Raw genomic sequence first — 14,199 nt, forward strand, 5'->3', positions numbered from 1 at the left:
AATGCTCACCTTAAATACCAACATCTATATGTTTCCTCATCTAAAATGGCTGTGTAAGTAGATGCATAACTAATCATGGAACTTAAATAGTTAAATGTATATGGGTCCTCCACAAAGTCTAAGTCAATGATCTGGGAACTGGTGTCTCCAAATTGTTTATATCATTGTTCAAGCTCAGTAACCACATAAAACTAAGCTAGAAAAGACAATTTTTCTATTACCTGAAAAGATTCCCTATTTTTACGCTGTCTTCTCCTTTCTCTCAGCAAACTCTTTTGCTTTTCTTCTTCTTCTTCCTTTTCCAAAGCCCGAATGTGTTCTTCAAAGCAAATTAATGCATCTTCTTTGTCCATGTCTAAAGTGTTTTTCAGTTAAAAATTAAAATGTCAAACATCAATGAGTAAAACAGTTTGATTACTCGTATTAACTCCCTAAGAATTTCAAATTCACCTTTCAAAAATACTTGTATTTAAAATTCATGTATGATTTATAATTATCTAAATAGGAAAGTTTTAAGAAAATTTCACAAAGACCTTATTAAAAGATGCCCTCAATCATGGATGTAATTAAAGACATATATGTCAAAATTAATGAAAATAAAATTATGACAAAATTAGTCTGCAACATCATAATTATCCCACTATAAAACTGCCCAAAGTATAGTTGTAGGCCCTACCAAAAAACCCACTGAAGCATGATTTTCACAGGGATAGCTCAGAAAGCTGTAAATTTAAAAAGTAACTAGGTAAGTCAGAAAAAGCATACTTAGAAAAGCCTAATGAAAGATAATTCTAGAACATTTTTTGCTTTTTGCAAATGTGTAAAGTTACTACTGTAAGAAGACAGCATGAGGTAAAATGCAGTAATTTTGTTCTTACCAAGTTACATATAAATGGCTAACCAAAATTTCTAGTTTGACCTCTGATTTACATATCAAGGATTATCTAATAAACCTCATTTTTATTTCTAAAAGTATATTTTGTCCTAAATCACAAAAACTCAATTAAAAAGAAATATCCCATTTAAAAATAAACAAAACACATTTTCAGAAATGGACAAACATCTGTGTATAATTCAGTTGGTGATTACATATAACAAATGAGAACAATTCTTTGCTGCTGGAGAACACTGTTTAAAACTATTCCTCTCATTTATTTATTATTCTTACTTTGTAACTCTTCATCTTCTGCAAAAGTTGGATTATCCATCAGATATTGCTGTGCTTCAGACCAAGTAGTAGAGTATGTTACATTAGCCATGTTGTCCAGTATGTTTTTGAGGGCTTCCCAATTTCTCTTTCGCAATTGCTTTGCTTGTTCCTACAGCAAAAGTATGAATACACCTTTTGAATTTAAAGAAACTAAAATATTTGAGTTGCAATATTTTGAGTTGCATTAGTGTTGGTTTCTTTACATTCTGATGACCAATATTCAAATGTAAATTTACATCTTAAGTAAATTTTATTTACTTTCAATAGCTATGTTATTTACTTTGTCAATGTTCTTGCCTGAGTGTTTCTCTTACCTTCTTCAATTTTTTCACCTCTTTTCTAAAGCCAGAATCTGGAAACTATGTTTTTAATTTTTTCTCCTACTCCATAAACCTCTCCTACTACTATTCATTACAGACACAATTTATAACTAAATTTACTGTGGGCAGATGACATAGTACGTAAATTGCAAAGGTCTTCATGACCTTCAATCATGTTCATATTTTTGACAGTACTTGCATTTAGTTCCTTGAAGACTGGATAATATAAAATGTAATAGCATATAATGAAATAGACTGAGTAAAACGTGTTTTAGAACATTATTATACAATTTGAGTTTAGTGGAAACAACTGCACATTACTGCCATTCTTGCAATTTAATGCTAATGTAAAATCTTAACCTCAATTAAGATTTTACATTAAAACAAAAACTTGAATATTTTAAAGCCTAATGATCTAAATAAAAATTATATTTAAAAGTAGGCATAAGATAGCCAATTAATGACAATATAAATAACAGGTGGATAAATCACTGCCTACTCTGTCAGTACTTATTATGCTAGCTGAAAGATAAAGAAGTTTATTGTAAGGCTTGGCATGGTGGCTTCACGCCTGTAATCCTAGCACTCTGAGGGGGGCGGGGGGGGGGGGGATTGCTCGAGGTCAGGAGTTTGAAACTAGCCTGAGCAAGAGTGAGACTCCGTCTCTACTATAAACAGAAAGAAATTAATTGGCCAACTAATATATATATATATATATATAGAAAAAAAAAATTAGCCAGGCAGGGTGGCGCATGCCTGTAGTCCCAGCTATTCGGGAGGCTGAGGCAGAAGGATTGCTTAAGCCCAGGAGTTTGAGGTTGCTGTGAGCTAGGCTGACGCCATGGCACTCACTCTAGCCTGGGCAACAAAGCGAGACTCTGTCTCAAAAAAAAAAAAAAAAGAAGAAGTTTATTGTAATAGATGATATCCATTCAATCTTTAAACCTTACTTCTAATAAATAAATCTGCTGTAGCACAAACTGGCTAAACTAAGAAACAAAAATGGACATGTTATAAAATAACTACTAATCAGAATGAAGAAACGTCTTGTTTAACCTATAAATATCAATAACTAAGAACAAATACCTTTTCTTTTTTTGAGAGAAAGAATAAAACATCTTCATAAATTTCAAGACGATCACGTTCTGATATTGCATTCCAGACTTCCATCTCTCCGAACATTTGCTCTGCTTTTCTATTTGTTAAAAAAATTATATAATAAAAGTTCATTTTAAACCATCTTAATTTAAAAGTTAATTTAAAATTTAAAACCACAAAATGAAGACTTTTTTAAGTTCATAACTGTATTGTTAAACTCCTAGTAGTTAAGAACAAAACAGCACAGGCCAATAGTTGTCCTTAGTGATAGAGGAGGATAATTTACATTGGGCAATGTTTTGTAGTGTAGACTATTTCTTAGGGTAGCAACAGAGACTACCAAATTGCCTGTGGAACTAAATTATAGGCTTTTCTGGAGAAGTGAGGGAAATAAAGATGTAGGGAAAATAAGCTTAATAAATTATTGCAAAAATTTTAATATTAAATTATCCACAATTTTAAATAATAAAACAGTCTAAAATTAAGAATGCTACATAAACCAATTTTTCAAAATTCTGTACCTACTAAATGAAAATAGCCTATATCTATTTTACAAATATAAAAAATTTCAATGATTTCATTAAATAAAAAGGAGTCAAATTTGATCATTAAATCTACTTTTTCTCCACTTTTTCTTCTAGTTTCTAATTAACTCTACAAGTTAAATCCAACATTTAACTACTCATCTTATACCACATGAAAGTGCCAGATTCATTATCATGTAGCTTTATTTAATGAGCATGTACTTTAGATCAGCTACTGCACTTGGCAAAAATGTGTAAGACAAACAACAATGCAGTAAACAAATGCCATGCATCACTAAAAACCATACTTGTATCTTGTTGTGGAAGTCATTTTCTCATGATTTTCAAGAAACCGCTGAAAGGATTCCTTAGCCTCTTTGTATTTCGATCTTGCTTCTTCTTTTTCTTCTTTTTCTGTCTGGACTTTATAGGCATTAAACGCCTGCTTTTTTTCACTCAACTTTGCTAAAGCACTAAATAATAAAAGAATATCATATAAGAGTAAATGAATGCAGGAGAATCAAATGTTAGTGCTTTGAAAAAAAATAACAATTGTTTCCATGTATAAATTAAGAAAATTTCAAAAATATATTACTTGGTATCCAAAACAAAAGTCAGTGAGGTGAAAAGTTGTACCATTTTCAACAATTTTAAATGTACTAAGCTTGCTATGCTCAAAGAGAAAAGTGAATAAAAAATTCAAGTATTACCTGTACCGTGGATCATTAATGATCATTTTCATAGCTTGCTCCCATGAAGCATTGGATGGTACCCGCTGAAAACCATTTAAATGAAAAATTAAAATTTCACACAAGAACAGTAGAAGTCATAACAGGAGGCCAAGTGTAATACTCACTGCAAACATCAAGCACTTCAGCTTTGCAGGAGTTTGAAAAGTTCTAAAAATAGTTTTTTATTGAAGGCAAATCTGCAATATACCTATAGACTGAAAAGAAAACTTCAACTAAAATTTAAACAGAGCATGAAGACTTTTTCTTTACAGTACTGATTAAAAGATAATTATTATGAATAAAAAATCTTAAATATTGTGGTAGAAATGTACTTGTGTACCTTATATTGTGTACCTCATACACAATAGTTTTTTTGTTGAAAGTCAGTTTCACAAAACTTTTCTTCAAGAAAACAAGACACATTTAGTTGATTTTCAGTTACACAACAGTTTATGAGATTAGTATTTTCAACAAAGGCATCAAGGTATTGATAAAAAGAGTAACTTCATTTATTAGGTAATTATTACATGTCACATAAAAATCTGTAATATACACTTGATCTTAGCCCAAAGGCCAAGAAGCAATAAAAAATCTATAATAAACATACCTTTTCTTTCAACAATTCTTTAAAAGCCTGCTTTGCCTCCTCCTTTGTATTCCAAGTATATGTTTTTTTTGCTGGTTGGCTCTCTTCCTCTTCTTTTTTGGGTGTAAAACTAGAGAGAAATTTAAACATGTTATTCATAATTTAAATAAATGTTTGCTTCATTTGGAAAAATAATGCCTTATTTAAATGTTTGATACTGAACTAAAATTTGATAATTTTACAATCAAATCTCTTATATGAACCCTAAAAACACACTTATCTGAAGACAAAAGAAATAATAGTTTTTCTGAAACGTTATTTAGTTCACTTTTTTAAGACTCTACAAATGCCAAAATAAACATTTAACTGCACTAAAACACTAGCTCTACCAGCCCACAGCTTAATACTTTTAAATGGTTTATTAATCATTCAGTGGTTTCATATTAGTGGCATAATAACTGAGCATATAGGCAAGTGTGCATAAATAAGAAAGAATAAGATGTAGAGATCAATCCAAATCAGGACTGGCAGACCAACGAACTATGATATGGTAGCCAAATACAGCCCACTCTTAGTTTTTGTAAATAGTTTTACTGGAACACACCCATGATCATTTATTTGCTTATGTTATGTTTATGGCTGATTTGTGCTACCAAAGTGTAAATGAGTAAATATATAGAGACTGTATGACATACAAAACTGAAAATTTCCTATCTGGTATTTTACGAAAAAGTTCGTTAAACATTGACCTCAAACAAAAAGAATTCATGCAACCAAGCATTACTGACTTGATTGGGGATCTTTCTGAAGTGAAAAAATTATATAAGCATTCCATTTCTTCCTATATAAAAATAAAGGAATGCAGAAAAACCCATTTTAAGTAGAATGCTTAGGGGAAGAGAAAGGGAATAGATATCAACAAAAAGATGCAAATATAGTCACATTCTATTAATAACCTCACTGGGAAATTTATTTAAAATTGTCAAAAAATACTTTACAGAGCCCAGCAGAAAACTAAAACTTATAAATGATCTTTATTGTAGTAATTAAAGTCAAAAGCTTATTATAATGACTCAGGCACTATAATAAAGAAACGCTGGGATGAAAAAAGCAGGAAACAAGCACTTATTAAAAACTTTAACAAGTTAAATAAGTTTATGAAAAACTTATTTTTCTGGAAAAAGAGATTAAGTGTGAAAAGATGCAAAAAAATGTTATTCCAGAAAGCCTAAATGTCTATCAATAGGGGAACACTTTCAACTTCTAAACATCAGAAAAAATTATAACACTATGGGCGACTTTTGGGGCCCCAAGAGAGAGGGGCACCAGAACCTCGTCCAAAAAAAAAAAAATTTATAGGCCGGGCGTGGTGGCTCACGCCTGTAATCCTAGCACTTTGAGAGGCCGAGGCGGGTAGACTGCTCAAGGTCAGGAGTTCGAAACCAGCCTGAGCGAGACCCCGTCTCTACCAAAAATAGAAATAAATTAATTGACCAACTAAAAATATATATACAAAAAATTAGCCGGGCATGGTCACGCATGCCTGTAGTCCCAGCTACTCGGGAGGCTGAGGCAGTAGGATCGCTGAGCCCCGGAGACTGAGGTTGCTGTGAGCCAGGCTGACGCCACGGCACTCACTCTAGCCTGGGCAACAAAGTGAGACTCTGTCTCAAAAAAAAAAAAAAATTTATAACACTGTTTTAACTTTGGGAAACTGACACAAAAAACAAACAGAAGAACAGCTGGAATAAGGATTGGAGGGATGAAGGCAATACACTTAAATATTAAGATGGTTGATTATGTTTAGATCAGGAGATGATTATGGTTAACACTTGTTTAAACATAAGGACATCCTTAAAGTCAAGAAGTTTAGCTTGACTTTACTTCTTATAGCTATATAAAGCACAGCCATATGAAATATTACCAGAGTATGGGGTACCCAAGTACACACAAACTATAAACTTTGACAGATACAACTTTACTTTATCAAAAAGCTATACAAACTTAGTCTCACTAAGAGTGATATAAGAGTTTTCTAACCCTGGTGTTATTTTTATTTTTAGTCTACTTGAGTTTTGCTTACATGGTAGGAAAATAATAGTATTATTTTAATTTGTATTTCTGTCTTATTATGATGGAGTGCCTTTTACATATTTCTTGGATAACTATTTCTTTCTCTGTAAATTGCCTTCTCTTACCTGTAATGCATTTTTCAACACAGCTATATTTTTTTGTTTTTACTGATTTGTAGAAGGTTGAAAACCAAAAATAAATCAATAACCAAAGAAGAAATAAAACAATTTTAGTACTCTATTTGGCAGGGCTTCCTCAACTACCATAGTTTATCTGTTTGTTCAACATCAAAGTATAGCACCTGCTTGCAGCGCTGTGCTGAGCCATAGTGGAGATTGAGGCAAAAGAAAAAAAAAATCATCAATACTGATCCTTTATTTAAAATGTTGATAGTTTGTTAACCATGGTCTTTTTGGCATTGATTCTGATTTAAAATACTGCATCTAAATATATCTTGCTTACTCTAAAACTTTTGGCACTCTTTTTAAAATCTGTGCCTCACCCTTTTCCTCAGTCCTAATTCCAAAAATTTTAGTGTACTAATTTTACAATGGCTTGGTGCTTTGATGCATACCCCTCTGCCTAAAATTCAGCCTTAAAACTGATCAGTTGTCTAAAGGCTGATGTTTTGATTTTCAAAAAATTTTACATCTATTTAAACACTTAAGGGTCACTGACTAAACTGGCATTTTCTTTCTTGTATTCTTTCTGTAATGCACTTTGATTACTGATTTTCAGAAGACAAGTGAGTAAACTTACTCAGCTACAGTTTCTTGTTTAGATGTTTCTTCTCCAGTATTACTAGATACTTCAATACTCTGATCCTGAATAGCAGGGGTACTAGTAAGTTGCGCTTGTTCCTCAGTTGAAATAGTTACTGTATTTTCATTATCTACAACAGTAGCAACAATGGAAGTAACTTCGGGTTCAGGAACAACTGGAACACTTCCACTGACTGTATTAGAAGCAGAAGTGGAAACACTGGCATTGGCTGCAGCAGCAGCTGCTGCTGCTGCGGCTGCTGCTGCAACAACAGCAGCTGCTGCTTCTGCAGCAGCCATGGTGCTCATGGTAGTTGGAATTTCTGTTGTAGGAACCGGGGCTGCTGTTGTTGTGCACTCTTCTTGCTTACTATACATTAAAAAAAAGAGAAAACTGGTCATTTCATTATTGTAATCACAGAGCTAAATAAAGCAAGTTTTTAAATTATCATAAAAGGAAATGAATAAAAGAAGCAATTGAAAGGGAAAAAAGCCAAGGATGCCAAACTTTTAAGCCAGTCAAAAAGATTAAAATCACAAAATGAAACTGTATTGCTTTGACTTAATTTAGCAAACATTTGCAGTAATGTATTACATGCACTGATGCAACATTCTGCATTTCTAAAAAGTCCAGTAACTGTTCTCATTTACAAAATGGCCAATTTATCAGATTGTATTACACCAATAAATTTGATCTATATAAAAGATTTCTATACAAACTTTAAATTTTCTCCATTTCACCCATTAAAAGGAAACTCTATGTAAAGAAAAAAACATATACAATATTTCATCCATTCCCAAATCAACTCAAACCAAATTTTGGACTTTTCTATAATACAGTCTTCCTAATTTGTAAATGATGCAGTCCAAATTCAAATAATTACTGTCTAGCAAAGCATCTTCTTGAGTAAATATCCCTCCCTAACTTCTCCCCAACAAAATCCTGCAAAGACAACAAAATATCAGGCCTAGCATATTAAATAATTATTTACATTGCAAATAAAATTGAGCAAACAAGGATGTAATGGGAGACCAAATTTATAAATGCATATTGATTTCCAAAACTACTTACCTACTTTCTTCAGCTTTGATCATTGCTATTAAAGAGAAAAAAGAAAAGTCATCTAGTACATAGTTTTAAAATATAATCATTGAAAACAGATTTTAAAAGAAGATAAAGTATCATACAATAAAATTTAATTTATCATCCTAAAAAAATAGCAAACTCAAAACCACTTTTATAGAGCAAATGCTTGCTCCAAAATTCCAGGGCAGCAATTAAAAAATGAAAACAAATTTAAATGAGAGCATTTATTAGGAAAGCTTATCCCACACTACTACTTTCACAAAGGCTACTGCAGCTGGCTACTGCAACAACTCCCTGAAAATATCTGCATAATTCTGGAATAGCAAGTTATTGAAGGATGAGACTAGTTTGATATTTTTTTAAAGATACTAGATTCAAAATGTGATCAAACTTATGAAATTGCAGCACATATATACTAGCATTGACAAGTAGATAGATAGTTACGCACACCAAATATTTATAGTAGGGTTATATCAGAAATGAGCTTGACACTTCATAAATGAATAAATTGTGAATCTACCTATCTACAATATTATTAGCCAATGCTAGTATAAATAATTTAAATTGAGCTTTAAAGAAGTGTACTCAATATTTGTTTTCCTTCCAGTTTAAGTATATTTTTCTTTGCGGGTAACAGAAATTATCTTTTATTCAGCACCACTAGAGAATGAGGTATTCCATGAGTAATGATATAAGCTTAAATCCTTGTGAAAATATTTTTAAAATTTTAAAGGAAAACATTTCTGAAAATGTTTAGGAGGGCAGAGAAACATACTTGAGGAGACATCATTACTGATATGAATTAACATATTCTTCCAAAACAATGAGGATCTAGCCTAATGAAGTGACACGAGCAAGGCAAATGAACTTAAGATGACAGTGTCTTTTAAGAAACTTTTATCCTCCTTCCTGCCAGATGTCATTCCACATTGCTACCTACTTTATTAGCCCCATTCTCTTATTAATACAATCTGTTGCTTCTAATCTGGTGTAATTTATGACACTAGATTCTATAAGAAGTGAGAGTAAAAGAACTAAATTTTCAATTCTTACTCATTATCTCTGCTATTTTAAGCCTAGGGTTTTATATTAGGTAATAAGTATTTCTAGATTTTCAAGGGTATTCTGAATAGTTAAGGATGCTGAAAAATTCTCCCCTTGTGAGGCATATTTTGTTTACCTTAATTCTTCCATAACAAACATATACGGCTATTTTGCAGTGTTATGCTAAAACAAAATTGGCATTTAATGTACGGTCTGATAATACAATAACAAAATTTAAACTGATAAAAGATTCAAGGTTATCTACTATCTACTACTGTGAAGTGGGTTAAAAGACATGTTCCATCTATGTACCAACACTCACGAAGGGATTTAGAAATTTTATAAGTGAAGTCCTTGTTCAATTTTCAAATGAAAATGATTTTTAAAAATCAAATTACACCTTTAAAAGCTACAAGCTCATTTATAATATAACCCTTAAATGAAAGGAATTCTTTAGAGATTTTTCACTGCAGATCTATTCACTCATGGTTAGTGAACATTAGTGACATACTCTAAAAATGTTAAGTATGACAGAAAATGAATTATCAAAGCAGCTCACCATGCAGGTTTGATTTTGTAATAAGACTTCCAGCAACAATGGTATTCTGGTATCCTAGTTTCAGTGGAATCAAATCAAATAAAAATCTATTTAAAATCTATAGAACTGAGATCTAGAGCAACAAGAAAATAAGAGCCCATAAAACTGTTACACCATTTTAAATGTTCTAATCATTAATTAAAAGAAAAAAGGGCTTTGAACAAGCCTATTCAGGAGGGATTGTTTCAAAATGAATGACATATATATGTAAAAAGTTACATTACAAATTATTTTTTCCTGTTTTACCTTCCAGATCCTCAAGTTCTTTAGGTTTGGCCCAGCGGGATTCTTTTGTTTGAGAATTATAATAGTAAGGCTTTCCTGAATCAGATTTGTACTCCTTCCAGGGACACTTAGACAACAGTTGCTAAAGAGGAAAAAACTTTTAGTCAATAGTAATATATTCAGCATCACTGATCATTCATTCACATGGCTGTTTTCACTAGATATCATCAAACTGCACAATTCTAAAACTTGTGAGACGATATAAGCTATCAATTATTGAATACTTACTAAGTGATGTTATTTGGATATATTATTTAATCTTTACAACACTACAAAATTTATACCATTATTCGAAATTTACAGACTGACTTGAAGAGAGAAAGTAACTTGTTTAAGGTAATAGGACAGGATTCAAAACCAGTTCTATCTGAATTTCAAATCCTTTGTACTTTTATCATTTACCTCCCACCACAGGCAAAAATCACCACAAATTTAACAAATAAAAACCATCCATATTTAATAAACAGATTTATCAAATACTAATACAAGTAAAACATAAAATTTGCAAAAAGCAAAATCTGGTTTAGTCATGCTTAGATTTCAGTTTCATGATAGTTTATTACAACTCTATATGAATTAACTTACATAAGAAAATAATGTAGGTATGAAATACTTAAAATCTAATATATAAAACCTGCTAGGGTGGTATAAGAAAGCTATTGAAAACCTGAATCCAGAGTGTCTTGGACAAAATATATACTCAATAAATACCACACTACAAGTCAGTACTGGGATAAATAAAAAACATATCTACCAACCTCCCCTCCCAAGCATTGCTGTGCATATAGTGTGTTAGCCTGGAAAATACTTTTATCTTTTCTCAAATTCCTTAAATAAGAAGAAAACAAAAAGGTATACTACCAGCTAAGAAGCAACTTAAAGCATAGCATGGAGTGCCATGTAAACTCTTACTTAGCATCCCAGAATTTCTAATTAAACCACATGCAATATTGCTTAACTCAGTTTATTCCTTCAACTTTAACTTCCATATCTATATATTTTAAATAGTAAAATTTACAACATGGAATGAAATAAAATATGCCCTATCTACTAAACAGTCCCTGATTTCTAGTCCTCAAACTTTTACCTCAGCAGGTGTTTTAAGATCATCTGGTTTCTCCCAAGTAGATTGTTTTGTTTCAGTATTATAGTAGTAAGTCCTTCCATCAGGTGATTTATGTTCAGTCCACATTGATTTCTAAAGAATAAAAATAACAAAAAGATAAAAATTATGTAACAATGTTACTGAAAGTGAATACCAATAGATTTATATCAACATAAGGAAATCAATTAAATATAAAATGAGCATGTTTTGACAGTTAAAGTCTTCTAGAATAATTTATCCATGCAAGTAGGCAGAGAACTGAAAAATGGAATATTTTTACCTAAAGTACTTTAAGGGCAGTGTAGATCAATTCAAGGTTTAAGATTTCTCTCAGAATTACAGTAAGAACAGTAACTCTGTAACTTACGTATGTAAGACAATCTTTCAGAATAGAAATGCATGCCTAGTAGATGAAAAAATGTATGAACTAGGTCCTAATATAGATGAACTGATTATATGTTCATCTACTCTAGTACAAAGAATATTTATATCAAATTGGACAAAGTTCTAAAATGATATACTATAAAGACACAGCTATCAAAACTTGAAGAGACAGCTTTTGGATGGCAATCAGAATTTATCAACAAGATGAAATTTAAAAGGGATAAAATGTTAATCCAAATGCTTCAAAATAGGATAGGTGAGATAAAATTTTATGTGAATGAAACTAGTTTGATATAGAATACAAATCTACTCCAAAGGTCCAAGAGAACATACTAAGAACCGACTAAAAGTTGCTAAAGAAATCTCAGGGATCAATAGACATGATGCTGCAAAGGTAATTACCGGATGACATCAAAGGTAGTGAATCCAATTGAGGTCACCAGATATTTCAGATGATAACAAACTTAACTATGCTTGAAGAAGGGTTACAAAGACAATCTATACCACCACATTTCTTCAAATCTAAGACATAAGACTATTTAACTTTCACATGTTTTTTTACCACTCAGATTTTACTTCAAACTTATCGAAAGATTTATTCTTAGACAATGATTTTATCACATATCACTTTTGAGAAAAATAAGGTAGTTAAGATAGTCCTCTTCACAATGAGACTACTTTTTGTATCAGAGTTGCTGATGTTCATTATATTCCAAATAATACACCCTCTGAGGCATCAAGAATATTGGTAGTGTAGTATTTCTTTAAAAAATTATAAAGGAAGTGAAAACCACTAAAAACTGGTTCTTAACCTTCTTTTGTACTTATTTAAAGCTCATCTAACTTTCTTTTTTCCTTATCAACTTCACTGAGAAAGAGCTGACCTACTTTTGATTTCTGCTTTGGGAATGTGGCTGAACACATGTGATTCATTGCTTTTCCAATTTTGGGGGCTATAATTTTATTCCTAGCTGATAACAGAGTACTATACCATCACTTTTAGCATTTTCTTCCAAACCACTGACATACATTCTTTTGATATTGGCACTTTTGTTGTTCACTCATATACAGACAAGCCATAATTGCCACCTGGACAATGGAGGTCATAAGACATAATGGGTTATAGAATATACTCCAATTTCAGATTTTAAAAGGTGAAATGAAATAAGCTAATTGAAAATTAGCTGACTGAAGGAATACCTGCAAAGTTTGGGGATGGAGAGCCAAGAAAATGTGACTTGAATATAAATCAATGTGATTTGAATAATTAAGATGCTTATTTTCTATACCTCTGAAAAGAGAACTAGTGTTAATAATGTAAAGGAATTATACATGGCTACTAGAATCCAAAGAAATAACTATAAAATTTGAGCTGTTTGATAATGTGATTGGCTCTTCCTATAGTGAGATAAGTTATCAGACATGACTATTTACAGAATGGATTTCTGCATAATGTAGCAGGATAATTAGATAATTCCAAAGGTATGTTAAATTCTTTAACTTATTCTAGCAACTTGTACTGGATAATTGTACTATCTCTGAAGCAATGAAATTAAAAGTACATAAACTTCAACTGTACAGATATTTAATAAATTAAATAGTGCTAAGATAAAGGTATCTGTATTTATCCTTTTTTAAAAAAAAAAAATGTAATGAACCCAGTAGCATCTCAAAATCACACTACCTAAACAGAGGTCTACCATAATTACCAAAACTATATCTAAACTTCCCAAATCATATGTGCTAATGGGTACATCAAGAAAAGAGGAAGTTTACAAGAATTTATGAGATAACTAAACAAAAAAGAAAGGGGCAGTATATGGTCAACCAAATAATGGGGAACGAGAGGAGACATACAAGCTAAAAAACCAAATAGCAATCAACTTAATATTCACTACCTATTACATGATTTAACCCTCACTACACTATAACACAGGTATAAGCACTCTATTCTATAGATTAAAAAGAACAACCTCTAGGAGGATTTATAACTTGCTCACAGGGACTCATAAAATGACACTAAAACAACTAGTCATATTTGCTTCTAAGGACCACAATTATTTTGTTACCAACATAGTTATTGTGGTAATAAAAAAATCAGACATGAAATGGCAGTTATGGGAAATTAATAAAAACTTTTTAAAACAGAGGATAAATGGTAGTACATTTGCAAAATAAAGGACAAAAATATCATTATCCTTAATATCCAAAAATCTGCTACCATCAAAAGATAAACTAATAAAAAATATGGCTATAAACAGAATACAGTGCAGATAATAAGAGGATCAACTTCATTAGCAAATCAAAGAAGCACACACTAAATGAAACTTTTAGCTCATCAGATGATTGACAAAGACTGTTAACAATGTTAAAAGGGTATGAGAAAAAGGGTA

At 31.4% G+C, this 14,199-nt stretch overlaps 1 protein-coding gene across 8 annotated transcripts in view; it reads right to left on the minus strand.

The window, feature by feature from the left end:
- The window catches only part of PRPF40A (pre-mRNA processing factor 40A), a 52,707-nt gene that overhangs the window by 12,213 nt on the left and 26,295 nt on the right, over window positions 1–14,199 (minus strand). For 4 of the 8 annotated variants that reach the window (XM_012779948.3, XM_012779947.3, XM_012779951.2 and 1 more), the window contains 11 exons: window positions 11,405–11,515; window positions 10,279–10,399; window positions 9,994–10,047; window positions 8,376–8,400; window positions 7,302–7,673; window positions 4,491–4,599; window positions 3,863–3,927; window positions 3,461–3,625; window positions 2,617–2,725; window positions 1,169–1,319; window positions 222–355 (listed from right to left, as the gene is read on the minus strand). In XM_012779948.3, the coding sequence (XP_012635402.2) occupies window positions 222–355; window positions 1,169–1,319; window positions 2,617–2,725; window positions 3,461–3,625; window positions 3,863–3,927; window positions 4,491–4,599; window positions 7,302–7,673; window positions 8,376–8,400; window positions 9,994–10,047; window positions 10,279–10,399; window positions 11,405–11,515 (1,416 nt within the window). The remainder of the gene's footprint in view (window positions 1–221; window positions 356–1,168; window positions 1,320–2,616; window positions 2,726–3,460; window positions 3,626–3,862; window positions 3,928–4,490; window positions 4,600–7,301; window positions 7,674–8,375; window positions 8,401–9,993; window positions 10,048–10,278; window positions 10,400–11,404; window positions 11,516–14,199) is intronic. The other 4 variants (XM_076005546.1, XM_076005545.1, XM_076005544.1 and 1 more) reach the window with 1 other exon arrangement.

The sequence above is a fragment of the Microcebus murinus genome, chromosome 8 (assembly GCF_040939455.1).
Source record: "Microcebus murinus isolate Inina chromosome 8, M.murinus_Inina_mat1.0, whole genome shotgun sequence".
Taxonomy (NCBI): domain Eukaryota; kingdom Metazoa; phylum Chordata; class Mammalia; order Primates; family Cheirogaleidae; genus Microcebus; species Microcebus murinus.